The 21,123-nt window shown below is 45.9% G+C and overlaps 1 protein-coding gene across 1 annotated transcript in view; it reads left to right on the forward strand.

Moving 5' to 3' along the window:
• Positions 1-3,460: 3,460 nt before the first annotated feature.
• Positions 3,461-21,123, forward strand: part of LOC144949612 (calcium and integrin-binding family member 2-like) — a 46,711-nt gene continuing 29,048 nt past the window's right edge. The window contains exons 1-2 of the mRNA XM_078879582.1: positions 3,461-3,522; positions 9,702-9,736. Coding sequence (XP_078735708.1) covers positions 3,472-3,522; positions 9,702-9,736 — 86 coding nt within the window. The 5' untranslated portion in view covers positions 3,461-3,471. The remainder of the gene's footprint in view (positions 3,523-9,701; positions 9,737-21,123) is intronic.

A 21,123-nucleotide genomic window follows, 5' to 3' on the forward strand; every position in this document is an offset into this window, starting at 1 on the left:
AGTTTGCAGTCGATACCACATTGGGAAGTGGGTTAAAATTGAGTGACAAGATTTGAGGATACAACGACAACAACAACAGACAGAGTGAGTTAAATAAAAGCGTGTAATAATAAAAAGGCAAATACCACAAGTGGATAAACTCCGATATCACTCGCCACTGATTATCGTTGGCCGTGACCGAGAATCGGAATCAATTCGCCCCATTCGAAGCACAGTGGGCTAACCATCGCGCCACCGCTCATCGCCTATACCGTATTCCGCATAATTATACATATAATCAGTGGAAACGTATTTACACAGTCAGCGTAATGAATTAAGCGGACAATATTGTGTTATTATATATTCGTAACTTTTATTCGTCACGACGACGCTGATGATGGTGTTAAGCCAGCGTAGGTCTTTCGAGGTGAAAGACTCAAGAAACGAACCATGAACTCGCATCTCGCAAACACAGTTCTGTACAGTTGGAGTGTAGCGAAATAATAAAAAAAACATCTATTACTACCCTACGTATGAATACGTATTTGAGCCTGCCTGTAACGTGGATACATAAAAAAAATACTGCACGGACGTCGTGTACCGCGATCGCATTACAGTCATACGCCACGTTATTCAAAAATAGACCCACGGCTGTCAAAGGAATGATGCATGAATGATCGCCAACTCAAAAGGAGCATTAGTGCTACTTAATTTAGCGTCTAACTCGGACGCTTAAGGCATAAGGAGAGAGTCCTTGCCTTTAAGATGTGTCAGTTCGTCAGCATTGAATCGAGCATGCCTGACTGCTGATAAGGGATTCATATTCTTGGTTCTTTCGGTAAAGTCACGTAGAAGGGAAATAATAAAATAAAATAATAAAATAATAAAATTTCTCACGACGTTTCGACTGTAACACAAGCAATCATCATCAGGTGTGAAATCCACAGCACTTTTTTCAATTATTTCTTGCTGTGAATTTCACACCTGATGACGATTGCTTGTGTTGCAGTCGAAACGTCGTGAGAATTTTTAATGTTTTATATTTGTATTATTTTATTATTTCCCTTCTACGTGACTTTACCGAAAGAACCAAGAACATGTGATTATTGTAAAGACCAGAGTGTACTTTTTTCCGGGTGCTGAGAATACACTGAAACTACATTTCAGCTTAATGACCGACCACCAATAGGAAAACTAAAAACTTGTTTAATCAGGCGTGAGTTAATATGTGCTTACTTATAATTATGTGTACAGATAAGCACACACACACGCAGCCCAGGGATATGTAGCTTCGAGAAAATTAATTTGGAGGTTGTGCTAAATCATTTTACGACACATTCGCACGATTTATACGCATATTTAATGCTGATTACTGTAAATCTGGATTTACGCTTATCTCATTTCGTGTACGTCGGCAATTATAATCTCCGTCGGCTTCTGTGAGGCGTAACATGATGCTGCGTTTTACATCCCAATAATTGTGCTTTTCATGCCACGCATTTCAAATACATTCACCGGCGTAATCAAAGCATTATTTCAATTTACACCGTCCCTCGACACACACACACAGAAAAACAAAACTGTATTTCCACAACTGCATCTTTATCGTGTGTCCACAACACACACAAAAGCACAACCCTTTATCCTGTAACTATAATTAATAGGGGGGTAAGGGAGGTGTTGTTAATCCAGAAGTCTTGAGACCGTTTGATTTTTCAGGAGAGACCTTCGTTGGGATGTTTAGCCAATGCCCGGGTACTAGGTATCCGGAGAACCCCCATCACACTTATGAGGCAATGACGCTGAGAGGTCTGCACAGATTGATGCAACCCGTTTGCTGTGCTGCCATCTCGTGGCCACCTCTTGGGCCCAGTGGGGTTAGGAGTTTCACGTATTTTGTGAGAGCCACCAAATGTTGCAACTCGCTGTGTGCCCGTCATCCACCCAGTAACACTAAATTACAACGTGAGGGTTTAAAAAGGAAAAAAATTATTGTGACTGAGAGGATCTCGACATTTGGAACGACAGATATTCTACGGGATATTGTGGGGTTCAACGAGTGAGTTTTAAAGAAGGTTTGGTCGACGGGGGTAGATCGTGGGTTAATGCGACTAACATCAAATACATTTTCGTATTTTGTGTAATTCTGACTGGAGTCATCTCCAGCTAACCAAGACTGCCTTATCATTGACTACAATTCACTTTTTTTCTTTTACATTATTTTTGTTTATACATAATACTGCTAAAGCAGCATTCGCATAGGTTGTCTGTAAGCTAAACACTAAGTCATCAAGATTACAATTGTTGAAATAAAGAAAACAATGTTTGTGTTTAAGTGTTTACGCTAAAATGTAATACTTTGACAAAAACTTTCTTAACCATATACTACGCAACTATAGACCCACGAAATGGTGAAATAACACCGGAACTAAACGGGTTTTGAGAATGTTAAAGATAATAAAATTGTGGAATAGAGAGCGGGTGACAGAATACGAAAATAAAAAAAAATCAAGACGAAGAGGATGAAGCGATGAGAAGATGACAATTGTACCGAAGACAAATATGACATTGTGAAGAAGAACAGCGGGAGATTAGACAACGAAGACGAACGGGGAAGGTGAGAATTGTGTATCTGCAGGCGCGATATTAAAACCATGCAGAGGAGAGAGAAGCGTTGAGAAACAAAAATTATAATGACGACAAACATGACACAGTGGCAGGGTGGCGGAGTGGCGGGGTGGGCGGGTAAGCCGGCAGGAGAGAGGCAGTGAAGATGAACAGGAACGGGAGCAATTGTATCTGCAAGGCAGATTGTCAGTAGAGACGGTGCGATGCCGCTTTAGACCCGGCCTCCGATACGAAACGGTCGGCAAAAGTTGCCACCGCCGCTGTTAGCCGACGTTGGAAAATACCGAGCAGAGCACCTCTGATCCACCGCTGTCCATGGTGCTGACCTGAACGGTCGAGCGCGCCGCGAGAACTCAGCCGATAATAACTCCGCCCGCCCCGCACCCACCCCGCCTACCCTCCCTCCCCCTTCAATCAACGTGCGCTCGCAAACACTTGCAGGGCCATCATTATCATTGCCGTGTAAAGAGCAGCGCCGCGAGCTCCAGCGTAGCAGCTCAACGCACGTGCGGGTTGGGCAGCTTTGCTTCTGCGTACCTCGCGTCGCTGGGATACATTCGCACCCGTATATTTATTTTATGCAAGAAGCCCAAGAAGAAGAGGAGGAGGAAGGGGAGGAAAAAGTGCTGCACTGTAGTTGCCGCAACGTCCCTCCCTATTACATCCCCCGGCGACTGACCAGGGAGTGCGCCATGCACGCTCGCCTCCCAGTGCGCGCCCGTCCAGCCAGCGAGCGGGCTCTAGCGGCCAGAGAACCTTGCGCTATTCCTCTCGCTCCGTGTGTCCGTCTCGGTGGGAGCTCTTAAGAAGCGGCTGGGTGATGTCGCGGTGCGTCGCCACCTCGGCCCCCCGCGCTACTCCGAGATGGGCAACAAGCAAACCATTTTTACAGAAGAGCAGCTGGACGCCTACCAGGTGAGAGGAAGGAGTGAGGCTCGTGGCGGTGGAGGGGTGGGGTGGGGGGGGGGTTCCGCAGATTTTTGGTGATGTCGCTTGAAGTAGCGGTGAGAGAAGCGCTGCGTTAACGTCGCACGGCAACTTAGGAGAGAGTCGCGCCGAGTTTTGTTTTGCGTGGCGACGCCGCGTTGGCGGTGAGGATGTGCACGGCCGTGCAAATGTTAACTTGGTTGCTCTGATTGAACGTTCAAACTTGCAGGTAAATTGTGGCTTATGAGAATGGAGTTGTGAAATGATGAAATGCAGTTTCGGAGAGATGCGTTACGGCGTTTCCAAATGTTTGGTTTAAAACTTGGTTCAAAATGTTACAGTGCCTGTGTGTGTGTATAATGCGGCTGAGGTTGTTATTTATTGATGAGGATGTATTTTGTGAATTAACATTCCGATCATATGAAGTGGTCTCCACTGCTATGCTGGTCGCCACCATAGAGTGTACAAGCATTTTAAGCTGTTGGCTCATGGCTGCAAAACAGAGATGACCACAGTCCAACGCTCGTTTTAATAAGAGGGAACATTTTAGACGATATCCATTTCAGTTTGTTGGGGGGTTTTTTTGGAATACGGGGACGGACATTCGTTGAACTTATGAATTTGAAAGTGACGGTCATGTAGTAGTCGTCAATCGTAACCCGCACGAGCGAGCGTAGTGAAGCATGATCGAATAGCTCCCCACTTGGCATGGTAATTCAGCAGTCGATTGGCAATGGGCATTCATTTAATTGCATATATGATATCGCTTCAAACGGAACTCGCGTTTGTCACCGCATCATCAGGAACAATGTAAGAGGAGGTGCAATTATCCGTTCACGTTGATGGCAAAAAAGCGCATTCATTATTGAACGTTTATCTTTGTGCTCAAACTCAAACCGCGTACATTGTCTATTGGACCGTATACGGCCAGTTCGTACTACGCCGGTCTCTCCGCCTTCAAGCCAGGTAGTACGGACTGTAGCACAGTACTCTTTCTACAATTCCAGACAGCATGACCCCAATTATCAGTTTGTAATTCATAGTTCTGTGTAGATATAATGAGCCTATGACCAAATTGCCTGGAACGCGCCGCTTCCTATAGATGTGGCCAGGTTGCCATAGGCGGCCTTGGGGCTATGCTACGTGGTTATCAGCAGAGGGCAGTGCAGAAAACTAAATGCCTGTACTGTACTTCTATGGTACCCTACCTATTCTCCCCGCCTTCACCAACCCAGACTGACCTGCGTGGTGAAGTATAGTCATATAACCTCCACTATCCGCATGGCATGAGGGTGTTCTCATTTTGCACTGGATTGTAAAAAACATAAAAGCCCGTATTTGTACATCTTGATCAGCCCACGTGCGCACACACAATATTATAAACCCCGTGGCATCTTTCAACGTTTTTTTTTCTACATCCCAGTATAACAATGTATCATTTAAATCAATTTGCCAATCCACTGCTGGATGAAGGCCTTCCCATGTCGCTCCGATTAGCACGGATGGCTACGTGCGGTGCGAAATACATTGAACATGCATACATGGGGAGTTTACGATCATACGTCACGCCGGTCAGCACGTGCTGGTGAAGGGGTCGTGTGCCCTGAACCAGCTCAGAATGTCACTCGCCACTGATGCTAGCCGTGGCCAGGTCTCGAACTCATGTCACTGGATTCACAGCAGCGCATCACGCTTCCAAAACCCATTCCTAAAACCATTCCTCATCGATTTCAACGGTCGAATCATTTTCTTGGTTCTTTCGGTAAAGTCACGTAGAAGGGAAGTAATAAAATAATAAAAATAAAACAATAAAATAATTCTCACACTTGGGGGCCCTTTACCGAAAGAACCAAGAAGATGAATCCCTGCAGTCACGAAAGCTTTAAATCGAAATTTTAGGTCGAATCATTGTTTCACCTCCACCAATTATCACCACGCCCAGAGCAAAATTTGCAACCGTGGGAGATTCGATGTTTAAAATAAATTTCCATTTACACCCGAAAATGTGAGGACCATTAGAGCAGACACGGCACACTTAGGGGACTTTGTGGGTGACCTGAAGTTAGGGGGGGCGGAGCGGGGGGGGCGGATCGGGGGGGCACCGTCACGCCCAGCGCTCTGTCCCCCCGGGAGGGTTGGCGATGGGGGGGGGGCAAGACGAAGGCTCTGGTGGACCGCCCTCACCCTACCCGGCGCTGGTGCTGGCTCAGCAGGGCAGATGGAGTGAGCCATCACACACACTGCCAGCCCAAAGCAGGAGTTATTTGTCCGTGACGTGGCGAGCTCCGTGGGGCGTAACCTTCACTTGGAAATTGGCAGCGTTTTCTTTTCAAAGGCCCCATTTGAAGAGTGGAACGTTCTCCCACTTTGGGCAATTATGTTTCAGGCGGTGGATAGTTTATGTGCAAGTGGGTTCGTCAACCTGTCTGTACGGACCTTTCAGTGTTATCCCCTTGTCTGCACATGTACGGCCCTTTAAACTCGTAGTGGATTTTTGAACTGGTCTGTGGGAACTTTTCACTGTTATTCCCTTGTCTGTGCATCTACAGCCCTTTGATTTCGTAGTGGGTTCGTGAACCGGCGTGGACCTTTCAGCGTTATGCCCTTGTATGTTCATGTACAGTTCTTTTTTAAATCTGGTTGAAGCCTACATCACGCAGGCCATCTGTAATCTGTACACTACCACACTGGTCAATGCGAGTTGGTGAAGGTGAGATGCATAAACGCTGCGGCAGAGTACGACACAACATTGGATTCTGCTGCACTGCTCGCTGCTGGCAACACATATCCCCTGTGTGGGAGGCGTTTTTCAAATTTCCTTCCTCATGCAAAAACACCCTTGAAAAGGAATTACACAATCATTGACAGTGCATGATTCTCCGAAAACAAGAGTATTGAGACTCATGACACGATGCCAGGGTTTTCTGTTTTTATGAGAATCGATCATACGAAAACCGCGTTGCCAGATAATTCACGCGTTTTATTTTATCAGGTAAGGCCCACTTTAGGCAATTATTGTTGTTTAGCAGCTCAGCACCACCACTCAATGTGTGCATAACTCACAATTAGAATAAAAATCTCGTATAGGTTAGTTGTTTTGTTTTTCTTTAATATCAAACCTATTTTGAATAAATAAAAACAATGGAGAAATAACATGATGAATCACCCCCCCCGCCCCCCCATTGCCAATGTCTCTTTGTACACAGTGGTTAGATATTTAAATATTTGCAACATATATTTTCCAACCATTAACACTCATCTTTTTACTGCATTTACACTGAGGCAATTTTCTGATGCACGTAATTCAACACTCATCACTTAACCCATTTCAATTTATTTATAGGAAATTGTATCTTTTTTAAGTGCAGTGGTTATGCATTTTTAAAAAACGTAAACTTCTCTGCCAATAAACTGTCGCGTCATCCGGTGAATAATTTTCCCATGTGACGTTCACACAAAAGACAATTTTTGTTACAAGCAGGACCATGTTGTCACTCACGTTCTCCAACCCAGTGTGTGTAGGTCTTCCTCGCCAAACTACCATGACGTAAATTCTAGATTTGAAGCTTTCGTGACTGCAAGGATTCATATTCTTAGGTTTTTTCGGTAAAGTCACGTAGGCAAAACATTAAAATTAATAAAAGTAAAATAAAATAAAAATCACGACGTTTCGGAGGCAACACAAGCTTCCGTCTTCAGGTGAAACCGTCACAGCCACGACAGCTGTATCAAGTAAATGAGAGTGGTAGCTCTTGCAATCTCTCATTTACTTGATACAGCTGTCGTGGCTGTGACGGTTCCATCTGAAGACGGAAGCTTGTGTTGCCTCCGAAACGTCGTGATTTTTACCATGACGTAGTTTTGGTCCAGTGACACACGAGGCCGGAGACAGTGTCCCAACTGCCACTTTATCGCTAAACCCAAAACGACTTTGCTTGATGTCCTCCCACTCATTTTCGTTCCGCTGGCAAAATATTTCAAGGAGTTTGCTTTATTTCTGATTGTGTTATTTTTAAGGGTCATCACTTCCCTGACGGGTCAACGCTGTGTGCGTGTAGGGAGTGGGGAGCAGCAGTGTAATGGTTAGTGCGCTGCGCTACGAACACGGCGACCCGAGTTCTGTTCTCGCTCGCTAACACCAGTGACGATTATCTGAACCGGTCCTGGGCCTCCCCTAGGTCGACTCAGCATCAAATGAGTACCTGGTGCGGTGTCTAAACATCGCCACTGGGAGACAAAGGCGGCCGGGCGTGATGATGGCCACCCACCCCCTCGTGTGCCGTGCCGGCTTTCATAGGTGCTCGTTAACAGCACTTGCCCCAACAGTCTAATAAGGCTATACGAGGAATCTTTGTCTTTGTAGGGACTATGAAGTGCAATGGTTAGCATGCTGCTTAAAGAATTCGACGACCCGAGTTCGATTCCCGCTAACGACCAATATCAGTGATGAATATCTGAACCACTCCTGGGCCTCCCCTAGGTCGATTCAGCATTGAATTAGCATCCGGTGCGGAGTGTAAACATCAACACTTGAGAGACAGTGGTGGCCGGGCGTGGGGCTGACCACCCAGGCGTGCTGCGCCGGCTTTCATAGGTGCTCGCTAACAGCACTTGCCCCAACGGTCTGTTAAAGCCTAGATGGGGGATCTTTGTATTTGCATGTGTGTCCGTGTGCACGTTTGTTTGTGGTTACACGTGTGTGTGTGCGCGCGCGCGCACGGTTGTGCGTGCGTGCTTGTGCGTGGAACGGGAATAATTTATCATCGATTCATTTATTGGGCGAGGGCCGAGGCTAAAGTTGGCCCGTGATTTGCAGTCACGTGATTCCTTTTTTTATGGCATTACAGGCCATCGGACAGCTCGATTTGAGAAGGCTCTGGTGCCCCCCCCCCCCCCCCGTTGAATGGTTAAAGCTTCGTCCGATTGGTGAATCGCTCGTTCGACACCGTCCCCTCCGCAAAACAGAGCGTGGTGCTGCTACTCGTAGAATTCAAACGTAGAGCCAGAAGAGGCTGGTCACCTCGTTGTCATTGACAACAGTACATTGCTGGATGTGTCCAGGAGGCTGGGTGGTAGATGGCCCACTGACCCTGGACATTGCTCACGTGAAGCAATTTCTCCACCAAGCGTTTTTTTTGTTGTGCAGCGGAAAGAAGTGGACGCACGGGCCAAGTTTGCATGAGCAGTCTCTCCATCAAAATATGGTCTCCTTGTAAATAGTCCATTAGCAAAATAAGAGAGCGCTTCCTCGATTTTAAAATAAATGTGTTCATTTAAAAAAAACAAATAAATAGTTCATCAACATACCTCCTAAAAATTTCACATAAAGCAGTTACTCTGGCATGATTTATTCTCATGTGTCTTTCCAAAGCCAATAAAATCACCCGACGTGGTTTATGGCTCTGTTTACTTCTACATGCATGTTTTATTTTTATTTCATTTTTAAAACAAGTGAAGGGTGCGTATAATTACTGGTGCTGTGAAAATACCTAATCTACTGTCACAGTAAGGACATCGGCAACTCATTTGAGCATTTAAAGGGTCCCTATGATGAAAACCAGCATTCAATCAGGGTAGGCACTTAAAATGTAGGTTTTCGTAGCCAATTCAATGATCCACATTTGCCTTTTGGGTTAGGCGACATGGTGGTTGTATGCCAAATGTCGATAATTTTGGCATAAAACTACCACATGGAGTAAACCCAAATGCAAATGTGGATCAAGGTAGGCACTGGACACTGTGTAGCTTTATGCAGGTGAATTATCGAAAGGACCACTTCATTACAACATATTTATGTTGAAATCTGCTTCCACACAGGTCTCTCTCTCGACACCGTATCACAAAACAAAACCGTCAAGTGACATTCGCACAAATAAACTATGTTTCGAAATAGTGTTGCATGTGTGTATGTATGTGTGTGTGCACCTGCTGGGTCTGCCCCGTGACCTCCTGCCAGCGGGCGTTCGACACTTCACGTGGCCTCAAGGTGCACTTGACCTGGCACAAGCGTCGTGGTGACGTCACCGCCACTTAGTGGCGAATGGCGGTTGTTGTTGTTGTGTGTGTGTTGAAATTCTTTCGCACCGTACGTAGCCAACCGTGCTAATCGGAGTTTCGATGACGCGTCACACGTCGCTCATCCAAAAATATCTCTTTATGTTTTTCAGGACTGCAGCTACTTTACGAGAAAAGAAATTCTCCGGTGAGTTAAAAAATAAGAATGCCTTTTGTGCATCATTCAGATGACCGCTTCCCACCGCCGGCCGCATGCCCGTTGAGGACCTTCGGGGGTGAAAACAACACTAACGTGGAGACGTTAAAGCGTAGAACCCTGAGCCGCTTTCGTATCGGCCGCCGCCACAAGCCAAATCTGCAGCTGCAGCGCAGAGAAGCAGCACCATTATTCTGTCCTAAATGCGTGAGACTCATTACACAGATAACGGTGCTGATGGGATGTGGTAACTTAGAACCAATTGGATTTTTCACCCGTGAAAGTAATTTTTGTTTGCCTGTCATAACATAATCACTGCGCTGTGATTTGTGCGTCGCATTCTACCCGAGCGCCATCCATTTCTCCCCGACGCCAGCACATGGGGCATTTGTGAAAGTCGAAACTGATCTGCCAGCTGATACTCGGCGGACCTCTTATCCCATAATGGCACTGTCCTGAATTCTTCCCGAAAAATTGGGCTCGCCAGACGGTAAAAGATTTTTGTTGAAAGTTCGTCATTAGGTTCGAGACATGTTTCGGCGTGCACGTGCGCGTGTGTGTGAGAGAGAATAGTGAGGCTGCCGACATCTTTTCAGAGCAAAGGCAATTTTTAACAAACAAAAACATGCTACGCGCATTGCCAGTGCCCTTCGAATTTCTGGGCTGCCTTTAATCCACTGTTGAGTTGTAAGTCACGCCCGATGAATGCGTCACTGACAGTTAGTGCTCAGAACTCGGGCATGGGTTGAAATGGGCCGGGTGTCTGCAAATACCGATAACAGCAGCTGCACCCGTGGAATGAAGTGTGGCAGAGACAGAGGAGTGGTGGTGGTGGTGGTGGGGATGAGGAGGGGAAAAACACCCTGAGAAAAATAGGCACAAATTTATAATTGGCCCATTCGTATCCACCGTCGGCCTCCCCGAGCCGGCTTGCAACTGAGAAATGCGGATGTCAGCAAGAAGGGGAGAGAGGAGAGGAGATGAAGGTGGCAGTTTGTTACAGTTAAACTACAGATGCTCAAGACGTGGCTTTTAAAAGCCCGTGTGTGAGCAGATAGCGAGATAATCATCGCACTAGGTAGCACTGCTTCAAGGGTTATGCTTTACGTTCGATGCCATGCCAGTCAATTTGGAGAGAAAAAATGTACGCATAATGAGACGAATTGTTTGTTTTAATCTGTTCGTTAAATTATTAACACACATCTTTGTATGTGTGTGCTTTGTACCGTACTCTATTCGTGGGAATCTATATTATATTCGTGGGAATTACCCAATTTAGCAATGGCAATTCATTGGTGTCTTTGGAGCCATGCTGAATACTGCAAGGGAACAGGATAATGAGAATAATGCATTGATCGTCAATGAAAGGACACAAAGTTAACTGAATTCAGAGATGAACAGATTCGTGGGAATCTGTTGAAAGTAACCAATTGTATATAATTAAAATATATATTCTGTAGTTCACCTATGTAAAATTGACACACTTTTGACGCGATGTAGACGATCGCGTCAAAAGTGTGGCACTGCTGAAATAACTATTGACGTTTGCTCCACAAACAATGTCACAAGTCACGGGGGTGCCAAGGCTGTCACGGTAATGGCTCTGAATGACGGACACGGACAGGCGGAAGAATGAATGCTGGGTGCAAACCTCATGATGTAGGGAACCGCGCTGGGCTGAAGCCACAACCTTGGCTCAAAGTACTCTTAGGTTTTTTCGGTAAAGTCACGTAGGTAAAAACAAATTAAAAATTAATATTACTTTTATTATTACTTTCATTAATTTTAATTTTATTATTATTAATTAATCATATTACTTGTATTAATTTTACTTTTATTATTTTTTTCCTACGTGACTTTACCGAAAAAACCTAAGAGTATGAATCCTTGCAGTCACGAAAGCTTCAAATCTAGAACTTGGCTCACAGGCCAGAGGGTTTTACACTGAGTGGCCACAACATTTGTTGTTACACTTCCATTCATCCCGGCTGGGGGTGGGTCGCGCCGCTGTTGTTTGGCACCGCTGGTATCGCAACAAAGTCCAGTACCAACGGTGGACGCTGAAGTAGCGAACGGAGCAGTCGACGACTCAGCCAGCTCCCCCCTCCTTGGTGCACCCTGTAACAGGACATCATGAATCCCCGACAGAATGAATGACACATTATGTTAATATACAGTCAGCCAATGGTCGTCAATGTGGGGATGAACAGTCAAAAATGTTACCAATGGGCTTTATCGGAGCATTGATCGAGCTTTGGATCGCTTTGCTGCTGAAACATCCGTATCGTTTCCGACTATTCACGGTCCCAGCATTCCTTATTTGGACAAGAACATATCCCAAAAATGCGTATTTGGGAAAAAAAAAAGTCACGCCCAATACAATCCCTCCATATATGGGGCCGAAAAAAATAACAATGAATAAATCATTCTGTCGGGGGATTCATGCTGTCCACTTACAGCGCCTACCCTCCCCCACCCCCGAACTGTGTCAGTGGTGTGCACTCGTCCCCCTCACCGCACCCATCACTCTCTCCGGCCCAATGCCGTAGGGGGCGTTGCTTGGACGTGGGTCAGAGACCCCAGCAGAAAGTCTTCCCGTACTTCAGGGCAGAAGGATGTTTGGCCTTGAGATGTAAATAGAGCTGTATGTCACTTGCGCACACACACACACACACACCACTCCTCCATCTCCCCCAAGCATGTCGCCTCCCGTGTCTCGCATCTCTGTTAGGCTCATATCGCCCTCGGCTACCCCCCCCCGCACCACAAGCCCCCCCCCCCCGGCCCTCTTCTGTACTTCACAGCGATGAGTGTTAAAATTTAGCTTCCATGCAGTCTGCTTGTCTGGCATCCGGTCAACAAACTCACATGGAGCAGAAATCAGTTTTAATAATCTCGCGTCAGATGGTCGTACTCACGGTGCTAGTGAAGCCGACCGGGGATGAACACAAATAGGCAATTAAACCACATTTGCAATGTTCTTCAAAGTTATGCAATGCCTATGTGAGTGCATAAAATGCGTTCGTATGCTCTTGCTCTTACGGAAATAACCGGATTCAGAATTGCCAATTTAGCGGTCTCTGTGGAGCCACACTGACCATTGCAAGGGAACAGGATAATGAGAATAATTTATTGCTCGTAAATGAAAGCACACAAAGTTAACTGAATTCAGAGATAACTACAACGACGTCCTGTGTGGCCCATTGTTGTCTCACGATCTTAGGTAAATCAACGGACCATTAGTTCTCGTTTTATTTTTCTTTGGATTTTCTTGTATAACCCAACGAGGAAAAGAGTACTTACGAACGAATTGGCCAAGCGTGCCCCTGGAGTGACCCTCGGGAAGAACAAAAAAACCCCCACTGTATTTGGTTTTCATTCTAGCTCTTCTCCATACTGCTCTGAGATTCTTTGATAACAATACCGAAGTGTAAGTGTGCATATATAATGTCGTGTAAATCGCAGCCTTTAGTGGTCATAACAGTGGCAGGACACTGTGATTAGTATTCGTTCAGAAAGAACGGCATGAATGTGAAAGACAAATTATTTTGTACCGACACGACTTTGAATTACTTAATCAGTTACAATGTGTACTTATTCATCCTATCTTCACCGCTATGTCCATTCGCACCACTGAATTTTAAATCTCCCTTTAGGTCACCGTCTCAAGGAAATAAAAATCACGGGATGATATACAACATCGGAACCAAATGTGCCAGGTCTGAGTGAAAGTTTATACACCGAGCAGAGCTCAGCAAAATATTAGGTTTAATATATGGCAATAATAATAATAGCTGCTCAAGCCCTTTGCCAATGCTCTGCTGGACGAGGGCCTCTCCCATACTGTTTCAAGCACGGGGCTTGTGTGACCACGCTTCATCATACTGGTTAGCGTGGGGGTTGGCGAAGGGGGAGCAAGGGCCGGTTGAGATACGACACTGATGTTAGCCGTGCAGCAGCATCAAACTCAGTTCACTGGGTTCACAGCCCGACATCCTAACCACTACGCCAACTGCTATACCCCAGTTTAAAGAGTTTCCTCTTTTCACAGAATGCTCACCTCACATTCAGAAAGTCACGAATTCAAATCGCAGTGGGAAGGCGGTGGGAGTTTGGTTGACTCAGCCCATCATTATTGAGGGGTCGCTAAGATAGAAACCATTTTGTGAAACGTCAAAAGTGGTTTCCGCCGTCATAATGTGCAACATTAACTCCTGGAATGTGGAGCTGATCTCAATGCTCCATCTCTGCCGTGATCGTCCTGCACAGTGTGTTCCCTATTATTTTGGCTGCCATTCTGTCACCAGTCTCATCCATTGGATATCATCCGTTCTAGCCACGTGCCCTACCCTTTAGCCCACTCTAGTTGCTAAACAGTCTACGCGATGCCTCTAATTTGTGTGTTGTTCTGTGGTTTATATGTTCCTCATTCTGTCTCTCGGTTCAATTCCTAGGATGCATTTCTACACGATTCTTTTGTAAAAGAATATATTTTTCGTACCGATTTCTCCATCTGTGTTTTAGATCCAAGCGTCACAGCGCATAACATGTACCAATTGAACACTTTATTTTTTAACATCGGCACCTCCGATTAGCACGGTTGGCTACGTACGGTGTGAAAGAAGTTCAGCATATGTTGCGTTTCCTTTTCAAACGTAACTTTGCAAAACGTCTCACGCGCCTCTGTATTTTATAATTTTCTTAAACAATTGCCCTACATATACATATTTTATTGTGTTTCACGGTTATGTCCCTCTAATATTGGCTTCCTTTGGTTGAGCAAGCTTGTTTTGTTTGTACATGCATTTGGTCTTGCTCGTCTTTATCTTTAGCCCTAAATACAGTCGTATCTGTTAAGCCCTTAACTCCTTTCTCACAACTTCTTGGTTCTTTCGGTAAAGTCACGTAGAAGGGAAGTAATAAAATAATAAAAATAAAACATAATAAAACAATTCTCACGACGTTTCGTGACTTTACCGAAATAACCAAGAAGATGAATCCCTGCAGTCACGAAAGCTTTAAATCCTTTCTCACAAGTCATTTCCATTGGTAGTATTATAATGACTGTCATCAGTGGATCTGGGATAGTCAATACTTTCACCATTTATCTTCACATCTTTATTCCTACGATCCAATTTTTGGAAAAATATCTTCTCGGTCACTGTGAATAACCTTGTTTAGAGTGGGGTCCCTTTGCTCGGCTCCCCCTGCTGATTTGCATTTTTATTTATTTATGCAATCTTACCGGAGCTGTTCCATCTTTACAAATAGTTTTGCTAATTTCCATATTATTTCCGAAGGCCTTGGACTGTGCGGGCTTGAATGACGACATCAATTATCCACTGAATCGAATTCTTTGTCGTGGCCTAGAAATGCTGGGCATAATGGTACGTTAAATTCATTTGTCTTTTTTAGTACATGATTAAGCCTATGTAGTATAGATGTGGTCAATGTTAAAAGGAAACAAACCTTTACTGATTCCAGCTTGCGATTGTTGGTTGGTTAGCCTCTAAACTGACGACTATTTAGTTTTCTGTGTTGTTCTAAAATTCTTCTTCTTGGTTCTTTCGGTAAAGTCACGTAGAAGGGAAGTAATAAAATAATAAAAATAAAACATAATAAAATAATTCTCACGACGTTTCGGCCACAATGCAAGCAGCCGTCCTCTGAGGACGGCTGCTCACCTGAGGACGGCTGCTTGCGTTGTGGCCGAAACGTCGTGAGAATTATTTTATTATGTTTTATTTTTATTATTTTATTACTTCCCTTCTACGTGACTTTACCGAAAGAACCAAGAAGATGAATCCCTGCAGTCACGAAAGCTTTAAATCGAAATGTTCTAAAATTGTTTATAATGTGTGCGTGTGTGTGTGTGTGATAAGATGATACTGGTCTGTAATTGTTCAGATCGGATTCGACTCTCAATTACAACACAGGAAGTGATCGCAGGCTGTTGCGATGTAAGTTAGGCTTGCATCACAAAATTAACACAGTTAATTTCAGGCAAGAACAAGACGATTAACATTAGCATCAACATTTTAGATCAGGAGGTGGGAGATTTGACACTAGTTCTAAGCAACGAATTTAAATCCCTAGAGAAGAAAATTATTCACTGGATATTAGCACTTTAAATTATTGGATAATTAAAATTTGAAATGGAAACTCCACTTAAAGTGCGGCTCAAAATATACAAATCCGATGACAGGTTATCTTAAACCCACAAATGAGCATGTGGACGAAGATTAGAGCTACAAAACCGAGTGAAAATGTAAAACCAACAGAAAACGTAGTACTGAAATCATAATACCATAAATTACTAATGTATTTATATATACACGCATTAATGACATATACCATTGCTGTAGTTGACAAAGGACTATTTATTATCATTAATTTTCTTCTTCTTATTATTATTATTATTATTTGCTGGATAAGCTCAAAAGTAACCTTTGTTGACCTCACGTAGCTGCACAGTCACTTGCCTAATTAACGAAGGGCAGAGCACAACAGCCCGTTTGTTAATTATAACCTCGCGAAGGAGATGCGGAGAGGGGGGGTGGGGGGAGGTGATGGAAGCATATGCCACGCACACCGGGCATAGCCCCCCGTGCCTCCCTCCTGTGCCAGGTCACTAAATCATAAAGCCTGTCAGCACTGCCGCTTCTGTGTTTAGCTTAATGGCAAACCGCAGTCACCTGGCTCGTAGTTCATTAGCTGTGATCGGCGCAAGCCATTCAACATTCAAGTAGAGGCAAGAGAGGATACACGGAAACCAACGTGTCAGCCGCCCGTTATCGGTGGGATTGTGGTTTTCCTTTCCTTGCCGTTGCCACGAGGTTACGCGAACTATGGCATTGACGGGACAATCGTCTCGGCCTGTGTGGCAATACAACCTCATGGGTTTAAAACGGGTAACGGTGCAGCCCTGCTCATGCAGGTGCCCGCAAATAGGGTTGTAATGAGCCTCTAAGGGGTATTTGGTCTACTCTTCCACGCCGGCCAGACCGTCTTGGGGGAAGTGCATGCACTTCATCCCACTGCACGCAACGTGCCGATCGTCGAGCCGAGTGGACAGAGACAAGGGGCTGTTTAAGAAACCCACCCATTGTTTTAACCGCCGCGCTATGAGATGGAATCGAACCAGTGACCCTCTCTGTATTGCAAGTCCAGTGAGCTAGCCATAACACCGCAGCAGCTCAGGCGTACATGTACTAGTGTAGTGGGTTCCACGGAGACACACACGTGAACTTGGAGGCAACACGCTTATTCTCACACCCCAACAGGGTAACTACATAAACGTAACAACGGGTTAACTCGACCACAACGGGGTAACTACATGAGCGGGTCAGTCGGCTAACACACTGCCTGACCCACGATGCCGAGCGTGACGACCGAAGACCGAGGATCGAAGAGACGAAACACGACGGGTTCCATTGCAGCAGACAGCCCGGGTCGGACCTCGGGAACTCCCTTTTATGCCCCTCAGCGTGGCCTGACTCCGCCTCGGCGACGCCCCCCTTCTAGAACTCACTAGAAGACTCTGGGCCTTACATCACATGTCCCTTCGGTCACCTTTGGCCCACATTCTTACGCTGTCCTGGTCACGTGCCCTCTCGGGTTTAACCAGACTGCCACGTCCTCAACTGCCCTCTCTTTGTCACCAGGACCATGCCCCCTAGGGCCCCCTTCCATGCCATGCCTACTCTGGTGCCAGAGAGAGGCTCTAACACGCACAATTGCACTCTTCTCTCAGTAGCTGGCGCGAAAGGCCGTAGTGACTCCATTTACGTCACTACATATGTGAAGTATTGGAAAATGACGGCAGGAAACTCCTTGACGGGAACACACTTCTTTTATTAAATCTTGACTTGTAACAATACAACGCGTGGCCTCTCTTCTTCACACCGCACTTCTCTTGACTCAGGATTCTGTGCTGCCGGCTCTCTGTGCCTCGTGTAGACTCCGCGCCTCGGCTACACTCCTCTCTCGCCTCGTGTAGACTCTGCGCCTCTGCTACACTCTCCTCTCTCGCCTCGTGTAGACTTTGCCTCTCTCTCGCTGGCTACACCGTATGCATACTCGGCTCGTGCAGACCGTTCTCTCTCGCTGGCTACACCGTATGCATACTCGGCTCGTGCAGACCGTTCTCTCTCGCTGGCTACACCGTATGCATACTCGGCTCGTGCAGACCGTTCTCTCTCGCTGGCTACACCGTATGCATACTCGGCTCGTGCAGACCGTTCTATCTCGCTGGCTACACACTATACATTACTCAGCTCGTGTAGACCTTTCTATCTCGCTGGCTACACACTATACATTGCTCAGCTCGTGTAGACCTTTCTATCTCGCTGGCTACACACTATACATTACTCAGCTCGTGTAGACCTTTCTATCTCGCTGGCTACACACTATACATTACTCAGCTCGTGTAGACCTTTCTATCTCGCTGGCTACACACTATACATTACTCAGCTCGTGTAGACCGTTCTATCTCGCTGGCTACACACTATACCTTACTCTCTTCTACTCTCCATTACTCTCCTCTCCGGGCTCTATCTCTACACCTTCGTCTTCATTCTTAGATGGTTCCACTTCTGCCCCTTGCTCCTCTGTGCATCACCTTATATACCCCTTCTTCCCGGGAGACGGAGCGGATGCGGACCTCAACGTCGGCACCGCTCCTCCGTTACCCAATCCCCACGCGCTATCCCCACGATCCGGTTCCGCTCAGCGCGTGTTTCCACTCTCCGACCAATCACACCGCGCTGCTACCCGATCACTCCCTCTGGGCGCGTCACCGGCACACAGCCAATCAGCAGCACTACCCCCACCCGCGCACTGACGCCTGCTCCTCCCCGTCAGCGCGCGTCACCACACACACACCCGTACATACGCGCTGGCACACGACATATACACCCAGCGCGTATCACCACTACATATGTATGCGTGCATATTGTGGGGAGCAGTGGAGTAGCGGTTAGCGCTGCGCTACGAACCCGGCGACCCGAGTTCAATTCCCGCTCACGGCTAACACCAGTGACGATTATCTGAACTGGTCCTGGGCCTCCCCTAGGTCGAATCAGCCTCAAATGAGTACCTGGTGCGGTGTGTAAACATCGCCACGAGGGAGAGAAAGGCGGCCGGGATAGTGCTGGTCACCCACCCCCGTCGTGTACCGTGCCGGCCTTCATAGGTGCTACTCGCTAACAGCACTTGCCCCAACAGTCTGTTAAATTCTATATGGATGCCGGGTCTTTGTGTTTGTTCTATAAAATGAATCAGAAATCTTTCGTCCACTTGAATTAGTTTTAGTTTTGATTCATATAACAAACACAAACTAAAACATGAGCAAATTTCCCACCACATTTTTGGAAGACCCAAATACATAAACAACTGTTACGTTAAACATGCGGTTAAGGATGTCATTGCTGCTGGGTTAACTACAGCTATGTATGTATGATGGACTTCTTTCGCACCGTACGTAGCCAACCGTGCTAATCAGAGGTGTTAAGGACGGACAAGAAACTAAACACAAAAAGTCGTTCTAAAGAAATGAGTTTTCAATCTATATTTAAGAGTGCATAGCTCCAGGCTTCAAATCAAGATTGCATAGCTCCAGTGGCTTCCTAATATTGGAAGGAAGAGCGTTCCAGACGGTTGCAGAAGCGCATCTGAAAGCGCACGATGTTTGATGACGAGCCAAAAGCAGCTGCGAGGATGATCGGAGTTCGCGAGATGGTTTATGCTCCTTGACGAGATTAACAAGGTATTGTTGGTTCATTTGTGGCAATCACTTTGTGTACAATGATCTTGGGTTGAGCTTGGCACCCAATTAATGGGCTTCACAAATTGAGCTACATATGCACACAATTGTCATTAACTTGGTTAAGATTCTATGTGGTTGAGCTGTGTACCTCAGATTATGGGCACTTGGTCACTGGGATAATGGGCTTCATGGTTGAGATGGGAGCCTGAGACACGGGTGCCTTGCCGCCATATCTTAGCACAGAGTAGAAACTTAAAAAAAAACGCGTTTTTTCAATCTCGATCTTTAAGTTTTCTACTCTATTGTGCAAAGTCCTCTTGGCCATAATAGAGGTGTTTTGGGTTAGATCGCGTAAATATATAAATGTGTCGTTAAAACCCGCCACCACCCGACACAACTAACTAGTAAGGGTTGTCACGTAAACAGAACATGCCAATTTATTCATATATTAACGCGATCTAACCCGAAAACCTCTATTATGGATGATATTGGTCGCGAAAGCCTACGTGTTAAAAAGCCTCCTGGGCACATTGCTCACCTGATCCCATCAGATATTGGAAACCCAGCCAGGCTGAGCGTAGGCCGTGCTTTTGTGAGCAACCACCATGCATAGCAGGCATTAATAGGTTTCAGCGGTTTAAAGCTTTCGTGACTGCAGGGATTAATCTTCTTGGTTCTTTCGGTAAAGTCACGTAGAATGGAAATAATAAAATAATAAAATAATAAAAATAAAACATAATAAAATAATTCTCACGACGTTCTGTCGAGAAGACAAAGTCACATAGAATGGGAAAAATAAAATAATAAAAATAAAACATAATAAAATAATTCTCACGACGTTCTGTCGAGAAGACTTTGACTTTGTCTTCTCGACAGAACGTCGTGAGAATTATTTTATTATGTTTTATTTTTATTATTTTATTATTTCCATTCTACGTGACTTTACCGAAAGAACCAAGAAGATGTTTCAGCGGGGCACATGCGGTGGACAACGTCCAATGTTGTACTGTACTAAGCTCCGAAGTCTGTGTCTCCCCACCTTCACCAACCCGTATTGTCCAGCGTAGTGAAGTATGGCCCAATGACCCCCCCCGACCCATCCCCCCACGACCCGTACGATGCGCGGAGGCCTTCATCCAGCAGCGGGCCGACAAAAAGGGCCGTGCGCGTGACGCTTTGTCAATTGCGATGCTTTACTGCTCTCGCCATGGACAAGGAAGCTGGGGGAAGGTTGGGAGGGGGGGCGACGTACGCATCGGTTGATGGTCTCACCTGTTGCGCTCAGATGTCGAGCTGCAGGTGGTGTATGTGTGGTGGGGTGCGGTGGGAGATGGGGGAGGGGGTGATGGGAGAAGTTTTGGAGAATACTGATACATTTTATCTTTTTTTCTACTGCTGAATTGTCCACCGTTACTTGGTTGTTGTTGTTGTTGTCGTCAGTCTATAACTTCCCACTGCTGGCCACGTGAGCCCTTTCCGATTTTCTTCCATTGTGTTTTTTCCTTTCCTCGTGTCCGCGAATGGCATCCGAGCTCTGTGACGTCGTCTCTCGCCGCCGCTGCCATCCCCTCTGCTTCCCTTCCCTCCCCACAGTCTCCACTGCATCTTCAAT

Source organism: Lampetra fluviatilis, chromosome 3, assembly GCF_964198595.1.
Source record: "Lampetra fluviatilis chromosome 3, kcLamFluv1.1, whole genome shotgun sequence".
NCBI classification, from domain to species: domain Eukaryota; kingdom Metazoa; phylum Chordata; class Hyperoartia; order Petromyzontiformes; family Petromyzontidae; genus Lampetra; species Lampetra fluviatilis.